This window comes from Pseudorasbora parva, chromosome 2, assembly GCF_024679245.1.
Source record: "Pseudorasbora parva isolate DD20220531a chromosome 2, ASM2467924v1, whole genome shotgun sequence".
Classification (NCBI taxonomy): domain Eukaryota; kingdom Metazoa; phylum Chordata; class Actinopteri; order Cypriniformes; family Gobionidae; genus Pseudorasbora; species Pseudorasbora parva.
The window spans coordinates 41,443,503-41,469,901 of NC_090173.1; the positions used below are offsets into that span (position 1 = coordinate 41,443,503).

The 26,399-nt window shown below is 38.0% G+C and overlaps 1 protein-coding gene across 9 annotated transcripts in view; it reads right to left on the reverse strand.

The window, feature by feature from the left end:
* The window catches only part of axin1 (axin 1), a 64,425-nt gene extending 46,074 nt beyond the window's left edge, over nucleotides 1-18,351 (reverse strand). Inside the window, exons 1-3 of one of the 9 annotated variants that reach the window (XM_067420431.1) lie at nucleotides 18,015-18,351; nucleotides 8,925-9,122; nucleotides 2,106-3,077 (exon numbers count right to left, since the gene is read on the reverse strand). In XM_067420431.1, coding sequence (XP_067276532.1) covers nucleotides 2,106-2,983 — 878 coding nt within the window. In that variant the 5' untranslated portion in view covers nucleotides 2,984-3,077; nucleotides 8,925-9,122; nucleotides 18,015-18,351. Of the gene's footprint in view, nucleotides 1-2,105; nucleotides 3,078-4,272; nucleotides 4,556-5,344; nucleotides 5,767-8,924; nucleotides 9,123-16,424; nucleotides 16,572-17,322; nucleotides 17,500-18,014 lie in introns of those variants that run through there. The other 8 variants (XM_067420413.1, XM_067420404.1, XM_067420421.1 and 5 more) reach the window with 8 other exon arrangements.
* Between the last annotated feature and the right edge of the window lie 8,048 nt (nucleotides 18,352-26,399).

Genomic DNA, 26,399 nt, shown 5'->3' on the forward strand with positions numbered 1-26,399 from the left:
AACCCAAAAATCTATATTTTCTTATAATTCACCTCAAGTTGTTACTTTGATGAACCAAAGATCTCATTGTCTTGGGAAAAAAAAATATATGAGTATTTAAATGTGTGATATCTGGACTTGTACAAGTCATCCATGGGCATTTTTATAACTAGTTACACATTTTTCTAGTTTTGCAAAGCTACAAAAATGTATCATCAAGTAGAAATTCAGAGTTAAAATCATCAATCACAGGGCCTTTGAATATTGTTGTGGAAAATGGGAGCATTGAAGTCAAAAAGGTTGAGAAAACAGTTGGACTAAAATAATAATGTCTTTTTAATGCACTGCAGCAGTCTGGCTGAAAGCGCACCAATTTTTTAAAGGGATAGTTCGCCCAAAAATGAAAATTCTGTCATCATTTACCCTCATGCTGTGACAAACCTATAAGATTTCCTTCTGCAGAACAAAACAAATTATATTCAGAAGAATACTAACCAAACATTTCTTCTAACATCCCTTCTTTAAACATTTTTTAAAGAAAAAAAAAACATCTCAAAATCTCTTCTTTTTAGTTCCAGAGAGCAAATACATACAGGTTTGGAATGACATTAGGGTGAACAAATGACAGATGTTTTTTTTTATATTTGAGTGACCTATCCCTTTAAGTTGGATTATCTGAGCCGAATCACATAACTGCTGTCGCTCGCATTTGCAGATGATCTAGTTTTTTCCTTTCTTTTTTCTTCACACTAACATTTAGGTATTTAAATAGAATAAAACCAAGTAAATAAGGAAGGTTAGCTGATTCCTTTATAAGTCCATATACATCACCGTAATTTCATACTATTAACACTTTCTCTGACAAGCGGATGCAATGAGCCCAGCGGTTCCGGTTTGGTCATGCAACCTCAGCTTTGTCCAGCATGGCACTTGGCATTGCATGCATGCTCTGACAGATAGAGGTCATGTGGCAACATGTATACAATCCATCAAATATTCGATTATGCAACACATCATGTATAGCTGGACAGATAAAGCCTGTAGTCCGAAAGCACAAAAACCTGCTGTAGTTCGACTATAACAGTGCATGTAAACATAAAAAGCAGCAAAGCGTTTTTACCACGGTAAAAGCCTAAAAACACCCCATACCTGGAGTGCCTTGTTGCTTTGATATCTCATTGTGAAAGCACCTGTCGATATTTGCTTTTAAATCTAGGGCGGAAAGCTTTGTAATCTTCAGCAGAGGCTGTTCAAAGGCCCACATGCATCGCTTTCTATTCCAGCAGGACAAGGATTAAAGTATTTAGCAGTCACATCTCTAAATCCCATTTTGCTCATATGGAGGGACTCGAGGCTCTGATGCATCAAGTGATTTGCTGTAAATTTCACAGCACGGCTTAAAAAAACCACGTCCTCCAGATTAAACGATGTTGTGCAATGCACGATATGAACGAGAAAGATAAAAGAGCACAATGGGCCATCACAACTGATGGTGAGGAATGCCTCGGGAATGTCTGAGCACGAAAAAAAAAAAAAATCATTACAAAGCACAATACCTGAAGCATACATTCCAATACGCTCGCCGTGCAGACTATGGGTGGTATGAGAGATAGAGATCTAAACATTCAGAAACAAAACAAATCCATACACAGCTATGGACTTCAAAATGCATTAGATCAGATACACAAATCGTCCCTGAATGGATCTCTTAAATCTATACCTCAACTTTAGCGTGCGCACATTCTTTCTTTCTTGCAAAATATTCAATGCAGCTACTTCCTTTGTGCACATTCTAAAGAGAATCCATGTTGTGGTTCTCCTGAAGAAACCTTTATTCTGCTGCAAAGCCTGCCATTCAAGAGACACCTGCATGGAGAACACAAAGAGCACCCACTTGCACCAACTCGCAGTAGGCAAAGACAACGCTGCGACCCAGTATCTGTCTTGCTACCTCAGTCGCAGCTACTTAGAGGTTTCTGCCTATACTGCATTCCTCTCATCTCCTGTGGAAGGCTGTGCTTAACTCCGATTCCCTTTTTATCTTTTTCTTCTGACTGCGATTGCACCGCGAGGGGGAAGGGGGATGGAAGAAGAGAGACAGGCTTTTCAAAGCTGCAGGGATTTACCTGTACTCACGGTTGTCCTGATATCTTTTACTGCTAGCCACCCGCTGAGGCACGGTTTCCAGAAGCAGCTGCTGGGTCAGCCTGTTGCTGGGAGTGGGGTCATTTTCAGGGTTCTGCTCCTGTTCCTGGTCGCACCTCCATTCCTCGTCCTCTTTAACAGTTGGCAAGTAGCCCGGCAGGATTTTGCCATTCCCTGTCATTGAGCTCTGGTCACTGAACAGTTTGGGACTCTCTCCACCCGTCCTAGTGTATTCCAAGTATATGTCGGACTTCAAAAACAAAGGGTAGGTGTTTTCCTCCATCATAGTTTGAATTTCGGTTTGAGCCTGGTCGAACATGGCGGGATCGATGTGAAGCTTCATCACGCAGTCTTTGATGAAGCTCTTGGTGGCTGGTTTGATCTGCCTCGACACGATCCCGTTATTATCCAGGATGTACTTTTTGTAAATAGCTTTCGCCAGTTTCAGCATTTTCTCATTGCCTTCGCTGTTCTCCTGCTTGCGAAAGCCGCTGCAGGCGAACCAGAAGTCCAGCATGTCGGCGCAGTCCTCCTGTTTGAGGAAAGTCCTAAACAAGTGGATGCCGTCTTGATCGTCCAAAAGCGAGTGCAAGGACTCGGCCCACTTCAGGTAGGGTGGCGTCGGGGAAGCGCTACCCTCTGGCTCGTAGCCCAGATCCAGGTCGGGTCTTCTGGGTGTAGCTATGGAGGCCTCGTTCTTGAGGCTCTCGCTCTTGGAGGAATAAAAACTGTGGCTGTACTGCCGTCCATCGCTGGACACCAGATCGCCCTCCTCCCCGGGGACTGGGGGTCTGGGGGCATCCTCAGTGAAGCTGCCGCCCGGGTCTGCCAGATAACACGCCTGCTGGTTTACACTCATGCTCACAGTGTCCCTGCACCCTGTCCCAGTACAGCCCAAAAGGCAGAAAGTTTATATCCAGACTTCTATTAATGCCACTGCAAAAGAATTCCTCCTATAAGAGAAGTAAAGAGAGAGAGAGAGGCATGGAAAAATTATTCAAATGAGGCATGACATGGTCAGTTCAGAAAAGTAATAATACCGCTTGATGCAGAGCACAGTGTAAAACCCTGTGTAAAATTGTGCTTGTTGTTTCAAGAATCAAATAATTGATGTGACTTCAACCTGAATTTGGGTATTTCATATCAACAACAGACCCTTTTCACATTTCCATCATAGTTGGGTAAACTTCTATAGCGATGAGAGACTACATTAAATATATTTTTCGTTTTACTATTTGCTCAAAAAAAAAAAAAACCCTCCACAATAGCATTTTTCACAACTTTCCAAAGGAGTAAAAAATTAGAGAGGTCGAAAACAGCAGTCATTAGGAAAACCATACAGCAGTGTTAATTAGTTGTTTGTAAATTGATTAAAATAGAGTATATATATATATATATATATATATATATATATATATATATATATATATATATATATATACACACACACATATACTTGTATGTAATATAGATATACACGCGCACACACTAACAAACAAAACACATCATCAATTTGTGAAAAGGGTCCATCAATCAAATATCTGTAATAGAAAGAGAACATTAAGGAGACCAAAGTGCCATCAATAACTCAAATGGACAATGGACTCCTATCATAGTGTTCTCGGTATACTGGATTTTATGTGAAAATGTAAAGTTGTATAACACTATGACCTACTGTTGAAGATGTATCAAGTACCTTATGACATAATTGTCAATAAAAAGCAACCCCAACAATAAATACATAAATTTGGTGCATTGCATAAAGCGTTAAAAAGATTGGGAAAGTAAAATGGGTCACACTATATTTTAAGGTGTCCTTGTTACAGTGTAAACAATCAGATAACTACTGGTAATAATAATTACTATAGAGTTGATTCAATGTAATAACGCATATTTAGTGTTATTACTACAGTAGTGCATGTAACAAGGACACTAAAATAAATCGTTACCGTACAAGACTGTTAGAGATACACTGTAATAATGGCTCTCACACACACAGTACACCTTTTGGGTCATTTAAAACCTGTACCATCTAAGTTTAATTAAACACTGCAGTGTTCTACACCCCCCATCAAACTTGCAGTGGCCTCGGGCATCTATCTTGAAGCAAAGGGGCAGCCATCATGGCACAAACACTCCTGAACTCACCTGTGACACGCTTTACGACACCAACCATAAATCCAACACTTTCAAGTTCCGACCTTAAAACCCTGTGACTGCCTGCCAACTAGATTCCGTCTGATGTTCTTGGAGAAGTCAGCTGAGGAGGAAAGAAACCTTGAGCTTTCCTAGTCAATAACTTTAACAGCGCGAACTTCAATGGCGATGAGCTAGCAGGCTAATCCAGCACAAGACTCGAATTTAGAAACATTTTACGCACAAATGCTGTTATTTGGAAACAATGCCCCCACTAAACACTACGTGTGTACTGAAGGAGGCTACTAACTAACGTTAGCTGCAAAACAACACAAGCTGCGATAACGTTAACTTAAAAACATATATACAGAGAACATCAACCGCATCAAAGAACGTAACGCGCGAGGAGAGGAAGTACGTGCGGCGCGAGACCTTCCCGAACAAGTGTGCATAGACGGTGAAAAACACTTTCACCATCTTTGAGTGCACGAGCCGACATTTCTAGTGAGCTTGTTCTGCTGATCCACTTAACGGTTCTGACTCAACTAGTGTGAGAACACGTTGTCACACGCTAGCCATCTTTAACCACTACAAACGCCAATGTATCCGATCATCCCACTTATGCACGGGGGGAAAACGGCTATCTAAAAAGGGATCGCGTTCACTCGCGCCGCGTTTTTCCTTCGCTGACGACATTACAACACCCGTTTCGCTGCCCTCGCGATCTGCTTTGAAGTGAGCCCCACATTCATCGCATTCATGTCTCGGCCTCAGCAGCAGCAGGAGCGGATGGGGGAGGGGAAAGTAAGAAACAAACTCCATACACACACATAGCCAGGCCCTTCCGCAGCCCAGGGACTAGTGTGCAACTTTGCAACACTGATTTTCGCACTTCAACGCGCGCCGATAAACCGAACGCGAGAGCTTAATAAGCGCACGCTCGACCTCGCAGAGGATTCGAACGCGAGCAGAGAAAAGGCGACGGTGCATTTCATCTCTCTCTCTATCTCTCTCTCTCCCTCCGCTACCGCAAACCCCCATTACACCCAAGCCAAGAGGAGGAAAAAAGTGCGCCGTACTGTACCTGTGAGAACCTACTTTCCGTTTTCGAGCGCATCGGGAATAGCGTTGTATGCGGCGAGATATGAATCGTGTCATCGATGCGGAGCTCGGAGTTTAAAAATAACAAAGAAAACAGTCGCTTCTCCACCTCTCCATGGCTGTCTCTCACACTCCTGTGCCCGTGTGCGAGTGAGAGAGCGAGTGAGTGAGAGAGGAGCAGGAGATGTGAGCGCCGCGCACGGCCAGAAATCACACTGCCGCCTGGAGAAGAGAAGAAAAAAACAAGGCGAGGAAACCCTGGAGTGTGAAGAGCGCACTCAATGCACTTCCATTACACTTTAAATGTGCTCCCAGGAATGTTTGCTAATTAAACGGTTTAGAGGTGAACAGCACTTTGATAAATAAAAGTAGGCTACAACGATATACACGGTGAGATAACCTAGCAGTCTTCTAGAAAAAGCTGTTTACTCTACAATGAGCAGTCGCCCCCTCATGGACGCCGCCATGTTGACATCACATGACCAACCGTGTCAAACGTTTGACCATTTACTAGTGCTACCAAATTGTTTACTTTTCACGTACAGTCATTTCTGATCTAAACAGAACAAGCATATCGAATAATATTTAAAAAACTTTTCTGTGTGTGTGTGTGTGTGAAAAACGTGGACGGTAGGCAAAAAAATGTTTTTTGCAATGCAATGCATAATTCAAAATACACATATTGAACAGGATGGAAAATTCCTTTAAATTTAGACTCGTACACCATAAAGCTATATACCCTTTTTATTTTGACAGCACTGAAATTGAGGCTGTGAGGGACAGATGTACATACTTATATGTACATGTAAATACAAATACAGATGGACCCCCAACAGCCCCCCCCCCAAAAAAAAAACTTTCAGTAGACAAAAACTACATAAAACAGTTGTGTAAGATTGTAAGTCTGTCCCTCACAGCCTCATCTGCATTCAAAATGGCATCTACCCTGACTATTAGGTCCTACTTTTTTATGGATTTTACTTAGAATAAATATCTATACATACACACTATTAGGCTGGAGCATGAGTCAACAGCATAGTCTATAGTGATCGACGTAAGCAATCCACTCACTATATCCAAACAAGCAGCTATTTCCTGCTATAGTGATGAAACATATGCAATGACCTGCGGTTCCCATACAGACCAAGGATAAACAGCAGGATACCAAGCACCGAGCACAAACACTACTGTCACAGCTGCCACGCCGCAAAATGCCTCCATCTAACACACAGCCACTGTAGAGAGAGAGAGAGGTCGTGGCAGAACCACCAACAGTGTGAACCACCAACAACATGCAAAAACTTATTTAGACTGAATTACAAGAATGCACACATGTGTGTATATTATGAGACAGAAAACAGGTACACAGCCATTTTTGGACAACCAAATATAATCAAACAGCTCTAGTGTGACAAGGCAACAAATTTCACACAGTCAGACTGACTCGTCAGTATAAAGCCCAAGACCCCACTAAATGAGTCCAACTCTATTATCTATTCATTTTATATTAATAGGCTTTATCAGAAGAGGTATGTACAGAAGATGTACAGTCATAGTGGACTATAACCTTGAATAAATTATCTCAATTTTTCATCTGCAGTGTAGTTGACACACATTTCATGGCTCTTCCGTGACAGCATGCTATCTGTTTTAATTCTTTTCAGCCATCATGGTGCCTTAATCAATTTGTTTTTCAGATGTTTGCCGGGTGTGAATAACACTACTTCCTTGTACTGTTCGCATGCAATATATATTGCTGTGGAATAAATTAAGCTTCATCTTCTTTTTAAAAAATTGAATTAAACGTGACAAAACATACTTAAAAACAAACCCCGGTCTAAGCTTTAGCACTCAAAAACATGAGAAACTAGAGAAGGAAAAATCCTCCACTACTCTTTCAATGTGAAAAGAGATTAAAATCAAAGTACATTTCGGATTATATCTCTCCATCTGACAGAAGATGAAAGCAGTGTAGGGGAAAGAAAGAATGCAGGAGATTTAAACACGTCGCTTTTCTTTCAGTCATGAAAAGTTATGCAGCAGAAAGTATGTATCTTCATAACACTTTGTATGCATGTTTTCAAAGTCTTAAACCATACAGAGAAATAAATGGAAATAAAAATCTTCACGCTCCCATTTTTAGCCTATAAGACTATAGAGCAAGAAATACGCCATCAGACTGGACACTTCATGCGGTAGAGTCAGAAGCCTCTGAAAATTATATGAATAAGGTAAGAAGGGATGTATGAGTTAGTTCAGTGAAGGAATTTGTGTCTTATGACTTTGAAAAAAAATTAGCAGGCCTTAAAGACGAATATTACTTTGTATGCTCTGAACCTCTGAAGTTATGACTCAACACCTGGATATAATCAGGCATGTAATCTCATGGATTCATTGCAAAAAGATCAAAGGCCTTTGGAATGTGAAGTCCCGTTCCTCCTTTTTATGACTTTATTTGATTAGCTCATCTGAAAATGAAAGAGCAGTTTGTGTGGAACCATGAATTTAATGACATATTACAAATTGCTCATGGGAAATCAAGACTGGGTGTAGTTAGGCATTCATCTGACACACCTTAATGTTCACAAAAGAACATTAAAGGTCTCCAAAAAGCTGACCGTGCATGTTCCCTTCATTTTATTTTCAGTTTGTTTACATACAGTACACTGTAAAAAAAAAAAAAAAAAAGAAAGAAAGAAAAGAAAAGAAAGAAAAGTCGCTGCCTTACAGTTTTAAGTACATTCAACTTGCATGTTAAAGTCAAGTCAACTTAAATTGCATTAAACTGACTTTGTTAAAATTTGTTGAATATTATATAACTATACCTTATTGTGTAATAACTATCATTAAGATTGAAGTATCTTATGATTACCAAAGCTGAATTTATATTAAAACATAATAATAAAAAAGTTGCTTAACTTATTTTGATACGTTAAAGCAATGCATGTTGATATAACTTATTGATCAAACAATGTGTTACAATTTATAGTACTGTTAAAAAGTTTGATTTTGGTAAGATTTTTAATTATGCTGACCAATACTGCATATATATTTAATCAGAAATACAGTAACAAATGATAATATAGTGAAATATGAATACAATTTAAAATAAATATTTTCTATGTTCATATATATTAAAATGTCATTTATTCCTGTGATGAAAAGCTGAATCAGCAACATTTCAGCATCATTACTCCAGTCTTCAGTGTCACATGATCCTTCAGAAATCATTCTAATATGATGATTTGATGCTCAAGAACATTTATTATTATGATCAATGTTAATGTATAAATTAAATGTTATGTTAATGTAAAAATGTATAAAATTCAAAAGAACATTTTTTTTAATCTTTTAAATCTTACTCTAATTTTAATCTTGCTACATAAAAAAATAAAAAATAAACCTTACTGAGCCTAACCATGAATGTGTGTATGTATTTCAAATATAAATTTAATAATTAGCAAGGCTCTTTTTGGTTTGTTGAAAAGTATTCTGTATAGATCAAGTCATATGTACACATTCCCATACTTCAGTTAATATGAATAAAAAAGATAATTCATTACCTGAGGAAACCGTATATTTCTGTCTTGCGTTTTCTGGCATCCCCCAACTCTCCCTCCATTGAAAGAAGATTCCATTTCAATACCATTGACTATTTCAAGTTCCAGTAAAAACTGCATCCTCCTCTGTTTCAGAGAATCCAAGGTGATTGTCCACAAACAAATGGTCCATTCCAGGTTATTGACTGTGTCCATTCGAATCTGAAACACAGGTATGGAAAATATTTAATATCATTAGAAATGTTCAACAACGTATCTTTAAAATTATTCTTTTTTAAAGCAACCTAGCTCCAAACATAGTCAAGAAGCATAATGCTCACCACACTAAAAAAAATAAAAATAAAAATAATAATAATAATAATTTTGTGAAATATTATTACAATTTCAAATAACTTAAAAATGTAATTTATAGCTGAATTTTTCAGCATCATTGCACCAGTCTTTAGTGTCACATGATCCTCCAGAAAGCATTCTAATATGATAATTTGAAACATTGCTTAAGAATATTAACGCTGAAAACAGCTCTGCTTAATATTTTTTTGGAAACACTGATACACTACCCAAAGATTGAGTTTACGTAAGAAAAAAAATAATAGAAAAATATATAAATTAATACTTGTATTGACATATTTAGCTAAAAGAGTTCTTTATCAAATAAATACTGTTCTGCTGAACATTAAGCCCCAAATATGTTTTCATCATTGCTAATAATCATAAATGTTTCATGAACATCAAATCATCATATCAGAATGATTTCTGAAGGATCATGTGACACTGAAAACTGGAGTAATGATGCTGAAAATTCAGCTTTGACATCACACAAATAAATTACATAAAAAAACATATTCAAATAGAAACCTGCTATTTTATATTATAATGATATGTCACAATATTACTGTTTTTACTGTATTTTTTACAACATTTGTTTGTATTTTAAAAACATATTCCAAACGTTTGGCCACGTTTGGCCACCAGTGTATAAATAGTCATTTGTTTTTGTAAGTGTGTATGTATATTTTTCAAATAATGTGTTCCAGTCAAAGGACATATTTCCCTTTATGTATGGGCTAGTGAATACTGGGCCAGTGCTCAAATCAGATGGCATCAGCAGCTGCAAACTCAGATCTATCCTTGCCCTTCCTGAGGCCTGGCTTTGATTACTGGGCCCCCCACCACGAGCCAACACATGGCCATGAGCGCATACCAGCTCCGTGCACAACCTCTGAGCAACCACTTGGAAACAATCAAGAGGTAAATAGCATGAAATAGAGGTGTTTGGAAACGGTTTGGAGAGATCGTACAGATTAGGGGAGTATTTAGTAATTGCTCAAAGCCAGATTATTCTTGCCTTTGGAACTTTCACAAAGGGCGTTAAAGTAGGAGGCGAGCAGGAATCCTTGCCACATAAAGTCATTTGGGAAACTGTAACCAGAGGTCAGAGTCACATGGGGGTGAATGTCAGATTGTTCTATGGTCGTTCTTCTACATATAGTGAAAGTCACGGTCCCAGAGGAAACTATTAGAATCATTTGACAGCTGTGTTCGCCGAGCTTCCTGCATGAGTTTTGATGGAGGTCGTGACTGGCAGCTGTAGCTGCCATTCTGCTACCTGTTGAGTGGCCTTGGAACTCTTAGACAAATGACATGACAGGTGCACGTTCAGCTTAAGTACCTGCTCCTCTACAAAGCAGCTGGTGTGATTGCTGGTAGGTTGCACAAGACAAAGAAAACAATGGCAATTACTCTACGCTTGCTCATGTTTTCCAGTTCTCCTCTCCCCAGTGCAAAAGACAGATTGTCCCATTATCTTTCGAAGTAAAGTCAAGTAAACACACACACAGGAAACACTTATGACTGCAAGGACAGAATGAAGCACATGCATTTTGAATTATTATTATTATTATAATTTTTTGTATGTTGATGCAGGCATGTTCAAAATAGAGACAAATCAGCGACTGTTATAACTCAATTCACAATGCACTCTTCGTAACCTTATCAGGTATTTGCACAAGCAATTCAATTCACTTCCTTATAATCACACAGGGAGACAGATTTTTTTTACTTGATAACTTAAGTAAATTAAATTTGAAGTAAAAATGTCTTCCTTTAGTATTTGTAAGTCTTATGTAATTGTAAACTTTTTTTAAGGTGTTTTTACAAATCATACATTTATGTACTGAGTAATATTAATTAACAATGTGCATGGTTAGGATTCGGGGATACACTTTATTTTAAGGTGTCATTGATACAGCGTAATTACATATTTAAATACTGAGTAATACATAGTAGTATACTAGTAGTACATAGAGATTTAGTTGCATATAATTATGCATAATTTACTGTTATTACTATAGTAAGTGCATGTAACAAGGACTCTGTAAAATAAAGTGTTACCGGATTTGGTTTAGGGTTAGATGCATGTCATTATGCTTAATTTCCTGTAGCTCAACCAGTAGAGCGTGGCGCTAGCAACGCCAAGGTCATGGGTTCGATCCCCAGGGAAAGTAATAACTGATAATAATGTAAACTGTGTACTTTGAATGCAATGTAAGTCGCTTTGGATAAAAGCATCTGCCAAATGCATAAATGTAAATGTAATTCATTGTTATTACTATAGGCATGTCATTATGCTTACAATTACTATAGTAAGTACATGTAACATATATAACAAGGACGCTGTAAAATTACCGGAATTTACACATGGGCTTGGCTAATGATTACCATGCATATATTTGCCATAACTGCCATAACAAAGTGGCGTAGGTTTTAAACGGCTAAAATATACATTTCTAATTTTAAATTTCTAAAATATATGTGTGATACAAATATGCATTTTCCTTAATTTGGAAATATATTTCAAACATGTATTACCGTAACTTGTATTTAAAGTATGTATAATGTCAGTATAGTATCAATGTATTACTGCAGTTTGGCTTTGTTAAAGTTAATTGACAAAAGTCTAAACCATTTCTGAATAAATTAGCAAAATAAAGCTAAAGAAAATCTGCCCCATTGCTATGCCATTGAAAATATTTTAGAGCCCTTGCATTATACATTATTATACAGCATGACATTGCATTTTTGCATTATTATTGCATTATTCCTTTAGTTTGCAAAAACCTGTTGGCGTATTGTTAAGATTATGAGATGAGGAAACTATATAAAAAAAAGTAGTTAGATTTGCTTTCAGCTGAACACTGGTAATCCTACATTTCATATATTTTCATGTCTGACTAATGGGTTTGTGTGTCACTTTGGCTTATCTATATCAAAGGGGAGTCATTTTCAGCTTCAAGGACGTCCTGAAACTTTGTGGTACGTGACATTCGGTGTGATAGCAGGCCCATAAAACGAATTACCTATGATTTGTTTAGCATTGCCAATGACATCACACACGTTAATGTGTTTGTTACATCAACGTGACTTATTATTATCTGATGAATCACAGTTGGGGGCACTAAAATGACTGAAAACTAAAACTTTGACCAAATATATTGCAATTAACAATATCACTAAAATATTTAGGAACAGTTACAGTAAAACAGTAAAAAAAAAATCATGTGCACTGAGGGCTAAATGTGATATAGATAAGAGAGTAAATATTAAATAATATATAACATTTATATATATATATATATATATATATATATATATATATATATATATATATATATATATATATATATATATATATGTATTCTCCTTATTCTATTCTAAGTGTTGCACAATGCTAAAGACATGTTTGTGCAAATTTTAACAGCAAACATATGACTAAGGAAACTTTTCCAATAACACTGCAAAATGTTAGGAATTGTTTTTGTTTTTTTTCAAATGGGCAAAGACACAAGTTAAGACCTCACCTTTGACTGTCTATAAACACAGATTAGATTGCAAAAGCACAACTATTTCACACAATAGACATACATTTACAGCAGTGTTCAAATAAAGGAGGAGGGTAGGGGAGTATGTATATCAAATATGAAAATAAAGCATGACAGCTAATGTGGCAGGAAAAAGATATGTTCTTGGCCCGAGGTCATTCATTTTCATTTTTAAATCACCTCTGACTAAAACACGGGGTGGCTCCCATCCCTTTGCGGCATCTCACATCTGGCAGGCTAAGCAGGATAAGCTAAGTCAAGCCCACGGCGCTCTTCCATGAACCTATTGTTTGTGACCACCCCATCTGCTCAGATTTGGCATATGAAGCGCATGGGCAGATGAGTGGGCATCTGCAGGGACCCCCGCTGTACCATCACTGAAGTTTCACAGACGTTACACTTATCAAATGACTTTTTCTCACATTCATCTTTTGAATAACACTAATATGAAGGGATTCACTCAAATGTTTAAATTCTGTCATTAATTACTCACCCTAATGTCGTTCCAAACCCGTAAGACTGTGAGATTTCTGTCCCTCCATTGACAGCTAGCCTACATTACTTTCAAGCCCCAGAAAGGTAGTAAAGACATTTTTAAAGTAATCCATGCGACTCCAGGGCTTTAACCTCTATTTTAGAAAGTGCTTTGTTTGCGTTAAAAAACAGAATTTAACACTATTTACGAAACATTTATCTCAAACTCGCATTCACGAGAGCATCACGACGCATGCGTGTTGTGATGATGCAAGAGCAGACGTCGTTGCGATAGCGTGAGTAAAGTAGTAAATTATGTTTTTTTTGTTGTTGTTTTTTTGCGCAAACATAGCACTCACATCGCTTCGTAAAATTGACATTAAACCCCTGGAATCACATGAACTTTAAAGGCCCACTGAAGTGCCTTGAAACGCGCAGCATTATTCAATGTGTTTAAAATGTAAGTAATTTCCACTGAGTCAGGGTGAGACATGTCAAAAAGCTCTTCCCCTTTTTTTAAACAGCAAGAAGCATTTAGTTTACACATCACAACTTGGGCCAGAGCCGTTGAACTCAGTAAAGCCACAGTTTCCTTCTAGTCTCTAACCGTTTCTCCTCCTTATTTCCTCCATATCCCTTTAAAATACAGCAATCTGGCTTCAGATCCTAGAGAGCATTTGATTGGACAGCAAATCTGATGAAAAGCTGAAGTGAAGATTGATGTCATAAAAATCATTGATCCATATTGGCGGAAGTGAGAGACTGTATACGTTTTAAATGCATATTCTACTAAATATGAATTTTGTCATTGTTTTGGAGCACACTATCTTATAGATAACATTAAGGCTAACATTTGCATAATAAAAACTAAATTAGTTTAATAAATAGAAACTGAAAATATTTTTGTATCTGAACCACATAAAAAATGTGATAAATGATAAAAATAGCACTATTTGGCATGTTTCACTGCATCATAAGAAATAAAACACACACAATTACCCAATATGCTTAAAAAATCTTTTATTAATATTTTAATAAAGGTTGTCGAATCTCAAAAAATATTCATTGTATTAACTCAAAATTTTAATTTCAATGAACTCAAAATTTTAAGGCAACCAGGTAACTTTTTTTCTAAATAATTTTTTACAGTGTAATAAATGATAGGATTTTGATAGAATTGGCAGGATTTTAATTTTGGGGTGAACTAACCTTTTAAAGTAACCTTTAGTCAATTGCTTGTTGCATGGTGGATATCTGCATAACTATTCGTTTATAACTTTCAAAAACGTTTTTTTTAGATCTTTAAAACATTATCTCTTTATACTAATAAATATGTAACTAAATAAATACAATATTCATTAGCATTGATTTCATTGCTCCCGATAAATGAACAGTGACACTGATGACTGTAAAGCAACAACACTAGCCTATAAACTGCACAATAGACATTCCGGTCTCTCAGCTGCATGTCACCAGGTCTTGTGTGTGCTGCCTCGGCGTAACCATTTCAGTGGCTGTCACAGACTAATGTGCGACTCAAGCCTTCAATAAAAAGGTGATGACAGCCATGCTGGGTGAATGAGGATTTGAAGAAAAGAAGTGAGTTCAGCAGGTGTTCCTTTAGCTATGAACCATTTTTGATTCCAGCTAACTGTATATTTATTGATCATCAAATACAAAAGCTCAAAACATTTATCATGCCTATTCTGTTTACTACATTGTAAAGAAAAATAATTTTTTGAAGCTACTATTTAAAAAAAAAAAAATTAAATACTATTTTAGTTTTTCAACTTAAAATGTTTAATGCCATTTCATTGTTATTATTTGTCAAATTTACTAGACATTTCTAGTAAATCCTACACCACTTTTTTTAATCTAAGTCTTTAGTTGTGAATCAGCAAGTCTGAACTTTTAATGACTTCGAAGCAATGTTAAATTTCACTTTATTATTAAGAAACTCAAATGTAATGCCATAATGCTATAATTTGCCCTTTTTAGAAATCAGACAGATGTTTGATTTGTGTACATTAACTTTATCATTTGCATTGGAAACATAGTGAAACAAACATGAAGCATCATGAGCAAAAAAAAAAGAATGATTATTCTGATGTCATGATATAAGTCCTCTTGACAGGAGAAAGAAACCCCATTTCTGGCCAGCATTCCTCTGTGTTGGTTTTTGTTACAGCTGCCAGTGCAAATTTACCCCTCCTCGTAGGCTGTGCTTGAAATAGGCTTATCTTTTGAGGGGCCTGATCAGTTGACAATAGCCCATTTAGATGTTAAAGCTGAGTGCTGCTCTTCTCATTTCTACAAAAGATAATTATTCCTTCAAATAAGTTACTTCAAGGCTTCTTTTAGCACTTCTGTAAAACGTGGAATAATAAGGCTTTGAATTATGAGGGGAAAACTGAGATTTTCGAGATACAACCGACAATAGACAAAGAAGCACATGCCTGAAATGGTAGGGCTTGGAGCACTACGAAACAAAGACGATGAGGGTCTGGTCGAGAAAAGCTGATTTATATTTGAATGATTGGGACATCAGAAAGGGAAAATGTCTTTGGTGTATTGATAAGCTGCTCTTTTTAGCGCTCGTAAGTCTTGGGAGAAAGGTGGTATCTAAAGACTGTCAGAATGCTCTCTGGAGTCCTGCTGATATCTTTTGTCATAGCTGAATAAATCGTGACTAACAAGGCCAAGAGTGGATTAGCCACAGAGGATTAAACAGGTTGTTGCTTGAGGTTTGTCTAACGCCGAACTACTGATTAATGTGTCCATAAGAAAACATGCACGAAATGCTACATTCAGGCTCTTTAGCTTACTTCGTTGGTAAACAATGTGCCGCTAATGACAGCTACAAACGGGGCGAAACATCCAGATTGTGAATGCTAACAAATGCGCAGTCAGAGAAGCTTAAAAGCTTGTTACTAGCATTAATACTACGAGCAAGAAATGCACAGCAAGCGGTCGCAACAATTGAAGCGGCGTCTTTGAAAGCAAGAGGGCCGAGAGAGACGAGAGCCTACGAGACGTAAATAATAAAGACAGTGGGAAAAGAGCGACAAACAACGCTACGTGGAGGAATAAGAAACTGCCGCCATTATCAACGGTACACAATTGATGCACATGCCATCTTCACGGTTACCTCAGTGTGTGAGCGAGAACAACTTTTGAGCTGTTCTTCAATGTAGACTATCCTGATTGTCTCAACAGATCGGGTCTCGTGCTACGCAGTCTGCGGCATCCCCGGCCGCCATCTTTAAGCACAACTGGCTTTAGTTGGCGATGGTCCTCCCCTCCATCTTTCTTTATCTTCTTGTTTTCCACCCAGCCCCCCTCTCGGTTTGTTATGAAGGGTCTTCTTTTGACATCATATCGACAGGTTCACGGACGGCTCGGTCGGGAATCAGCGAGAACATGGAGCTCTTGCTGCTGTGCTTCACCCAGTGATGGATCCTCTGACCATGCTTGATTATCTCGAAACATATCCGCTGAGGACAAATATTCATCCCAGATCTGAGGCCTTTGATCTGATGAAGGCCAGATTTGAAAGCCCCCTCCAAAGAGCCCTTTAAAGACAGCGTTCCCTCAGATGTTCCAAGTAATGAGATTTAGAGTGCTATGATTAATCTAGGCCAATTTCATACACACACACACACAGATAAAAACACAAAAGACATGGACATATGCATACTTGGACCGATCAAATTAAGTTTGCGCGACGATTCCTCCCATCTGCAAATTAACGGAAAAATATATACGAAAAGCGAACAACAGCACGGCGGGAGTTCTTTGATCGCGCTTTGGGGAAAAAATTGATCTGAAGAGGCTTCAACAATCATATTGAAAACTACGTTTTTTCTCGCTTTCATTTGCCCAGCGCTCACCGTCCAGACTATTATTATTCTTCGAGCTCCAGGACGACCAGCGTTTATTTGGACTGCTAATGCTAATCTCGTTGACCACCATCTCTGACACATTTCACGGAGTCGACTCCAAGAACAATAATGTGAGTTAAGTCTCAAAATGGTTGATGCTCTCACCTGCCTCTCCTGCTGGGTGTCTCCTCCGCTGTGATTTCTGCGGTCCGCCATGACTGGGCGCAGTCGCCTACTTGCCAACCCCAGAGTACTTTCTTATACTCATGAATCTCTTTCTGTTTCTTACTACTGTGTTGCTGAAAGATGTGCATCTTTACTTTATGTTGCAGCTTCAGCTCTGCAACCTGATTGGTGGACGCAAGGACCAGATGATAGACCTCGGAACCCTATTGTAACTATGGCAACAGACCCCACAGGCATGAGTGATTTGCTCCTAATTGCAAAGTAAACATCAGAAATAGAACTGGATATTATCACAAAGTGTGACGAAGCTTGGGGTGACGATTACAAAAATGAAATAAGCTTTGGAAGAAAAAAACAAAGCCGTGTGCTGTCCGATATGCTGCCCATTCTAAGCAGGATGAAAAGGGAAGCACAAAGACCACAGAGTAGCGGTCCTTTTCAAACAGCTATGCAGTTTTCCAGCTCTTTACGTCAATGCTGTTTGATGTTTGGGAGCATTTCATTCATCGCAAGAAAACAACAACAGACCGACAATGAGAAACATCCACAAATATACGTAGCGAGACGAGATGGACAAAATCGGTGGAGGCAGATGAGAGTGCTGGAAAGGAAAACGTAGAGAAGGCGAAAGATGATATTGCCTTTGTTGGGCAATGTTATCAGCTGCTTACCTTTCATACGGATTTCACACTTGCTTGTCTAGTAGCAGCCAGGGTCAGACCCAGCAAACCCTTCCCACAATGACCGATTTTCCATTCAAACCATCCTGGCGAGGATCCTTGGTATTGCCTGCCACTTGCATTTGCATTGGCGCCACCACTCTCAAACAAATTTACCACACACACTTTGTCTTGTTTTCAGGACTTCACATCATGCTGTCTTTGGGCTTGCGTCGGCTAGCTGAGGACTCTTATTGAAAAGACACTTTTGATTCCGCACGCTCAAGAACAGCGATGTGACCAGTGAGAAAAGAAAGTCACTGCGAAATAGCAGCTGGCCATTAGTCTCAGTGGCCCCTCAGCACAGGCTCATGTGTTGGAGGGGAGGGCGACTCAGGTGGGGGGTTCTTGACTGAGGGAGGGAGACTGCAGATACATTATATTTAATAAGTCGTTCTCATTGTTTATCAGTAAAAAAACTACTTAAGGTATTAACGCTGAAGCACTATAAGTTGTACGTTTGACATATTTAAAGAGGCTTTACTTTTACAGACAGAACAAAAATATAGGTAATTAGTTATCACATTTTTTTCTTCAAATAATTACACTAAAATCAAACATTTGAAATTAATGCTTTTATTTAAAGGATGCATTAAATTGATCAACTGTTGTCAGCATTAATAATAAGAAAAGTTTCTTGAGGATCACATAAGCATATGATTATGATTCCTGAAGAATCAAGTGACACTTAAGACTGGAGTATGCTAAAAAAATTACTTTGACATCACAGGAATAAATCTCTCATTCTAAAATATATTAAAATAGAATATTTTATTTAAATAAACACAGCCATGGTAAGATACATTTTAAAAACATTAAACACCAAGCTGTCCGACCCAAACTTTTGAATACCTTTAAGTTAGCAGGTGTCTGGATGCTATAATGTTTTAATCATGCTACTTAAAAATGTGCCATTAATTTGTAACAATAGCTGGTATTCTACACACTGAATAAATCTCAAAAAGAGGATAACATTTGGTTTTGTCAGGATTATCCAGGGGTGTATTCCAGAAAGCAAGGATAACTTACTGTCATATATTCCTTGAACTCTCGGTTGATTCACCCAAACCTTGCCTTCTCAGTATATGCTGGTTCCAAAAATGTGTCCGTGAGTAAGTTCAGACAACTCAGAGTATGTTCCCACCACTTAACACACAAGACATTTTCAACAGAACGAAGAATCGATGATTCACCAACAGACGGTAAGAAAAAGTGTGCCATTATACTTTCATCTTCTTTTGTTTAATGGCTATTTACATAACTTAGTGCACATCTACCTATTTGGTGGTTGTGCAATCATTTCTTCACTGAGTAATCTTTATTCACTGAGAATAAGGATTGTATTGTTTGTTTGATGCTAATTGAATGCAGATCCATGTGTGAGATGACAATAAAATAAATAATAAACATATTTGAATTAACATTTAAACATTAACTTGTTATAACAGGGCTTTAGAATGAATTAGATTGTATATAACACATTTGGTTAAATCATTATACAGTAACTATATTAATTATATAACATGCATGTGAATACCTCTTAAGCAAACTAAACCTGGACCATGAGCTGCTCCAGAGTGAGTTGCTATGGCTACTTACATTCCCTGAAAGTTACCTCCGTTTTTGGAACCAAAAGTTGAGGTTATCTGCTTATTACTTTTAAACATACCGGGGTATGTCACATAACCTGCTTTCTCGAATACCCCCAGGTCCTCATAGTTATTTCAGTCAGAGCTATTTTAGCCTATAACAGTGTTTCTAGAAAATATATATTTGTTTTTCATTTAATTTGCAAAAAAAAATATGTCGCCCAGTTATTATAGATATGGTAGTGTATGGTAAATAACAAACCAAACAAGCTTCACATTAATATTATGAGTGGGATTATTAAGTGTAAAGAGGAAATATTCTCATCAAAGTACTGTTAGTTGTGGGAAATATATTTTGCTAGAAGAAAGATGCTCTTTTTCCCTTCGGCACCGAAATACACTAGTGCAACACATTAAAATACTGCACTGCATACAGAGCATACAGCTTGGAAAAACCTAAGCACCAAGGGGGAGTCAAAATACTTCTGTTTGGCTCATAAACAAACAATACCTAGCCGACTGAGGTCAGATGTATAGGTCATTATACAGCCGACTGATGTATTATTCAGTCTCTCTTCTGAATAATACAAGAGATTCAACCATTTTTTACCCTCGTGGACACAGAATGATTGTGAAACACGCGATTAACTAAATTTAGATTCACATAATTGTTAGCCCAAGACGACTGATGAAACAGATAAGAAAATAGAAAAGTGTCAAATAATAGTGAGGTATCCATTTCAAGGGCTGAAACAGACTTGAAATGTCAGGAGGAGGGGCTTAAAAGTGTCAGCAAAAAAGTGAAATATCCTGAGGCTTTGAAGGTGTGTCTATAGCGTATCCATTTCTTGCTGGGAAAATAAGGGCAGCTAACACTTCATATCACTTTAATGTTACATCTTTTAAATAGAGCTAACATTAGCATACCCCCTGGCATTTCATTTTCAAATCAAATCATGACTGAACTACTCCAACAACAAAAGGACACTAAATTCCAATAAAATAGACAACAGCTGATGATAAATCAATAGAATTATGGATTCTCTGTTATCCTCTATGAGGACTGCAAGTATCATGCTGAAATCTATTTTCCTTTGTAAGGCAGACAGTCTGTCATTTTATCCTCGGGATCATCTATCAGAATACAAGAGCTACCGAGAAAGGCTTTTCTCCTCAAACAGTGAACTGCTTCACCTAACATAATTCACAGCTGGAAGACATTCTCAGAATTCCCTGTTCTCACAAAGACGGTATGAACAGACTTTTTAGTCGACTACTGCATGAATAAAAATGCCTCATTAAGGGATACAGAGACGCAGGGATGGTGATACGATTGCGGTGCTGCATTGATTTGAAGATCAATGGAGAGCAAAGGTGTTCAGAAGACTGAATCAATTCTGCATAACAATCAAATCCAACACCTCAAAGATCGCGCCATCCCCTAATGACTCAAACTCACTTCTGGCATGAGCTAAGCTATAAGACAGTGTGCTTGACTAATCAAATCCCACCTCATAAATGACAAAGAAACAGTTTCTGATTTGCCAATCTGCATGTTTTAGAAGTATAAGCACACAAAATAAATGTGACTTTGACAAAACAATTCTAGAAACTAAATAACCAAACTCAATTCAAATTTGCAAAGGAGATAGCCTTCTAGTTATCTTTCATTTATCATTATTTATTTATCTAAACGATGTTATAAGAAGTTTGATGCCCCCATGACTAAGAACTATTACAATTTACAATAATAATCCCTATTATCACAGATATTTATTTTACAGGGGAAAACAAGATGTACAGAAGTGCATTTAGACACAAAATAAGCTGCTTGCTTACTATATTTGACTAAATGTACTACACACACACACACACACATTTGTGTTTGTGAAATGTGGGGACATTCCATAGGCATAATGTTTTTTATTCCGTACGAACTGTTTCAATCCCCCTGCCCCTACCCCTAAACCTACCCATCACAGAAACCAAATGTAGCATGAAACTGCATTTTTACTTTCTCAAAAAACCTCATTCTGTATGATTTATGATATGTATGATATCTATGATATGCCTTTTGAAAAGTGGGGACATGGGTAATGTCCTCATACTTCACCCTCTCCTTGTAATACCTATGTCCATGTCTTTCTTTTAAATAATCATTTTTGTCAGGGTTCTTCAAAAGTACCGGTACTTCTGAATGGGCTGAGGCTGGGATTCAGTGGGTTTGAAGTAAAAAAAATTCATAAATGTATTCTAAATGCAGAGAGCATTCACTCAGAATCGTTATCTAATTTTTGACCGAAATGGCTTTTAGAGGCTTTTGCATCTGAACTCTTCATATATATCATCATTGTCAGTGTCCTGTCATGCATATCATGACATTGTTTATATGAAATTGTGAGCTGTGTGAAATGTAATAACTATGAATATCATTATAGATACCTTTTTCATCTTTGTCTACACTTGCATACATCAAAAGCAGCACAAACATTATCCATATGGGCAGATATCACACAGCGCTTTGAAAATATATCACTTACAGAGTATTATTCAAAATATGCCCCTTGCCTCTACAGTGCCTTTCCTATTCGCTCTGAAATCTCAGTCAAGAGCTCAGCATGCTCAGGTTTCAGCAACAAAAATGAGCTCTTCTTGCATTCCCACCCCCATCTTTGTACTGCTCTCCCCCTCCCACCTCTGGCTGTCTCTCCCAGAGACTCTTGTTTATTCCTCCCCTCAGGCTGTAAGATTGGAGCCCGGGCCTGCCATGAAAGAGCGCACACAAAACAAGAGAAGATTAAAGGACAGAGAGAGATATAAGGAGTGCATCTGACCAAACCATCTGTGCTACTCAAAACCATTTTTTTTTACCCTACAATATCATGCAGAGGTGTAAGAATCACAGTGCAGGCAACCACATATAGGAAGCAGCAACATAAATACAAACTATGAGGGTTTATTTGTGGATTCCGACATAGAGGTAGCAAAGCATACAATGAGTTCAGCAGGAACAAAATATAATATACCAGCATAGAACCTTTTGACAGATACCACAAAAACCAGTGTAGCTCTTCTCTCAGATTCTAAACATTGATACAACCCACTGCACTGGATGAATAACAAATAGATTTATGCAGTTGTATTTAGTATGTACACATGTTTGAGCTAAACGGAAAATTCAAATGCACTTTTTGCTTTATAGAAGAGTACTGAATTCACTGCTGAGAGCAGGTTTAAGCTAGTCTGAGCTGTGAGCTGTGTGAGCTGTTCTAACTGAAGGCAACTTCAACTGACATATCTAAAAATATGTCAGAGCCATTGTTTTGTCTCAAGATTCTAAGGAATGTTTTATAAAAGTTACTTAAATATACTAATTGAACTAAGGCCTAATCCTGGTTTAATTAAGCCCACCAGAAACTTGCCGCAATGTATAGTTGTCATTTTTCTTTTGTAAGTATTTTTCTAGACGTTATCAATGTTTAATGTCTCAATGACATGCAAGCAAACAACTAAATAAAGGATTTGAAGGGGGAAAAAGGTATTCACTTTCTGTCACATGAGGCTGCTAACTTCAACTGCCATTCAGAAAGATTTGGGCACAAATGGGTCTAAGTTCTAGCCTGACGTGGTCATACTCAATTCTAGTCAGAATATGAGTCTGAAACTGCTCCATTGGACTGTGATTATGGGGCGTGTTTCAACCGAACCAGGAAAGACCTCAAAGATAGACCTACAACCAATCAGAGCAACGAAGCAACGCATATTACGTTAGTTGTCAAATGTCAACAGAGCTCAACTGCACTGTGTTGCCACGTTTTTTTCGTGTGTTGTTTTCCATGTCTGCAGGTTGAAGCGACTATTATGTGATATATAGACGCATGAATGCAAATTTTAGCAGGCAACCTTGCCAAAATAACACACATTTTACCGGCCAAACGCCATTTTTTCTCAGTGAACCCCCCTGAGAAGCTATTGTTTTGTAGTTGGCGGGTTTTGTTGTAAAACTTGGCAACTCTGTCTGCACACTCGCTGAAATAAACAATCTTTGCCGGTGTTGTAAAAAAAGAAAATAATTTAAGGATACACAGTTACTTACCAACATGATCATCATTTCAGAGAGAAATAGTGAAGGTGAATGCATATACAAACAAGCTCTCCGTTTAGGATTTGAAGAAATATAATCCAAGCGCTTTTGATGACGTGCATGGTTACATACAGCTTATCATCTGCCTGTCATCGTCTAAAGCCCGCCCTGATGATTTCATTGGTCCAAACTATTTCTGTTCGGGCATAATCATTCCTTTATGGATCGAGTCCAGAACGAACTGCCCGTCCTCAAATGTTGTAGGCGGGGCAGAGTAAAACCAGGGCGTAGTTATAAATAAGCACAAGCAATAAGGATATCCGCACCCTGGAGAGGATTGTGAAACAAAACCTATTTAAAAATGTGGGGGAGATTCACAAAGAGTGGACTGCAGCTGGAGTTCACGTTGCTTGAGGTCCAGTGTAAAGTTTCCACAGTCAGTAATGGTTTGGGGTACAATGTCATCTGCTGGTGTTGGTCCACTGTTTTTTCTAAGGTCCAAGGTCAACGTAGCCATATACCAGGAAGTTTTAGAGCACTACCAACTTTATGGAAATGCAGATTTCATTTTCCAACAGGTCTTGGCACCTGCACACAGTGCCAAGTCTCCTCCATAGTCCTTAAACAGAAAACGTTTGGGATGACCAGAACCCTTCCTAGAGCTGGCTGTCTGTGCAAATTGAGCCATCGGTGGGAGAAGAGCCTTGGTGAGAGAGGTAAAGAAGAACCCAAAGATCCCCATGGATGAGCTCCAGAGAGGCAGTCTGCAGATGGGAGAAAGTCAACCATCACTGCAGCGCTTCACCAGAGGGGGCTTTATGGCAGAGTGGCCCGACGGAAGCCTTTCCTCAGTGCAAGACACATGAAAGCCTGCATGGAGTTTGCTAAAAAAACTAAAAAAACATGAAGGAACTCCAAAATGATGAGAAATAAGATTCTCTGGTCTGATAAGACCAAGATAGAACTTGTTTGCCTTAAAGGGGTGGTTCCGTGTTTTTTTTTTCTGGGCTTGGTTGCATTCTTATGGGGCGCAGTATAACATGTCTTAATACTTCTTTTTTTTTTTTTTACTCTGTATTTTTCTTATATTTTACCTTTATTATACACCGCTGTTTCCACTGTCCTTTGAACGGCTCGTTTGCTTCCTGCTTCTATGAAACCCATCCCTCCGAAAAACGCAATGGTCTTAGATTGGTTAGATGGCCAAATTTCAAAATTCAAAGTTCAAGTTTTATGTATTTTTATTGGCTGAAGTGCCAAGCACAGGTTGTCAGGAAACGCCACGCCCCTTACCATTAAAGTCACATCTTCGGTGACTAGCAAGGGTTTATGATGTCAACAACCCAGGAAAAAACTTGTTGTAGTTCAAACCAGCCATTTTTGTAGGCAATAAACTGCCATAACTGTTTGCTCTGTTTGCATTGAACTTTCAGCGCTGTAACTTTGCAGATACTGTTTATGCTCAAGCAGCAACATTACACACTAACTAAAGTTTAAAAAGTGAAATCGCATGCAACCACCCCTTTAATTCTAAGCGGTATGTGTGGTGAAAACCACTGCTCATCACCTGTTCAATACACTCTCAACAGTAAACCATGGTGGTGGCAGCATTATGCTGTGGGGGTGTTTTTCAGCTGCAGAGAAAGGACGACTGGTTGCAATCGAGAGGAAGATGAATGCGGCCAAGTAGGGATATCCTGGAAGAAAACCTTCTCTAGAGTGCTCAAGACCTCAGACTTGGCCGGAGGTTTACCTTCCAACAAGACAATGGCCCTCATTTATCAATCTTGCATAGAAAAGATTGATAAATCCAACGTGGAGATCGAGACCATCACCAGATGGAAAAAAACGAAATTGTTTTATTTGGCAGTTTAAAGAGTGGGATTAAAGGCACCCACAAAAACTAAATATAGACCTACATTACGAGTACTGTTAATAGTGAGGGGGTTGAGAAGCACACTCCAGCAGATTAAATAGCTGTTTGGATGAGAAATTACCTATCACAATGCATTATTTTATAGCACTTGTTTTGAAACAATTAGCATTTTTAATTTCGTATCACGTCACATGTATACAATTTGTAAGATTCTTCTTATTATTATTATTATGATGATTTTTATTATTAATGACCCTTATTGTTATTTAGAAGAATAATGTTGTTATTATTTATTTTATTATTATTATTATTATTTAAAAGAAGAAGAATGTCATTTTTATTATTTTGTCAGTCTGAATTATTTTCAGTCCCAGTCCATGCACAGCTGCCGGGCCTAACCCTCAAACGTCAGGTAAAGTGCACAGGCTCACAACCGGAGGAATACATAAGGCTACAAATCAAATGCTTTGGTAGAGTCACACAAATTAAAAATTGAAGTACATGTTGCACAAAAATAAACACTAAAGATTATAATCACTATGTTGTTGTTGTTTGCAGTGGTTCATAATATAGCATATCTTTGTCAGTGCGTTTTGTGGTGTTAGGAATTGTTTTTCTGCACATTTTCGCACTAACTCAAGACGTGCGTACACCACCACCTCCTGAGCTGGCGTAGGATTTTAGTGTTTGCCTTACGCCAACGTCCATATTGGTAAATCTCAAAGTCACCGTGGTTTTGGGTTTACACTGGAAATTTGGTATACGCACTTTTGATAAATGAGGGCCAA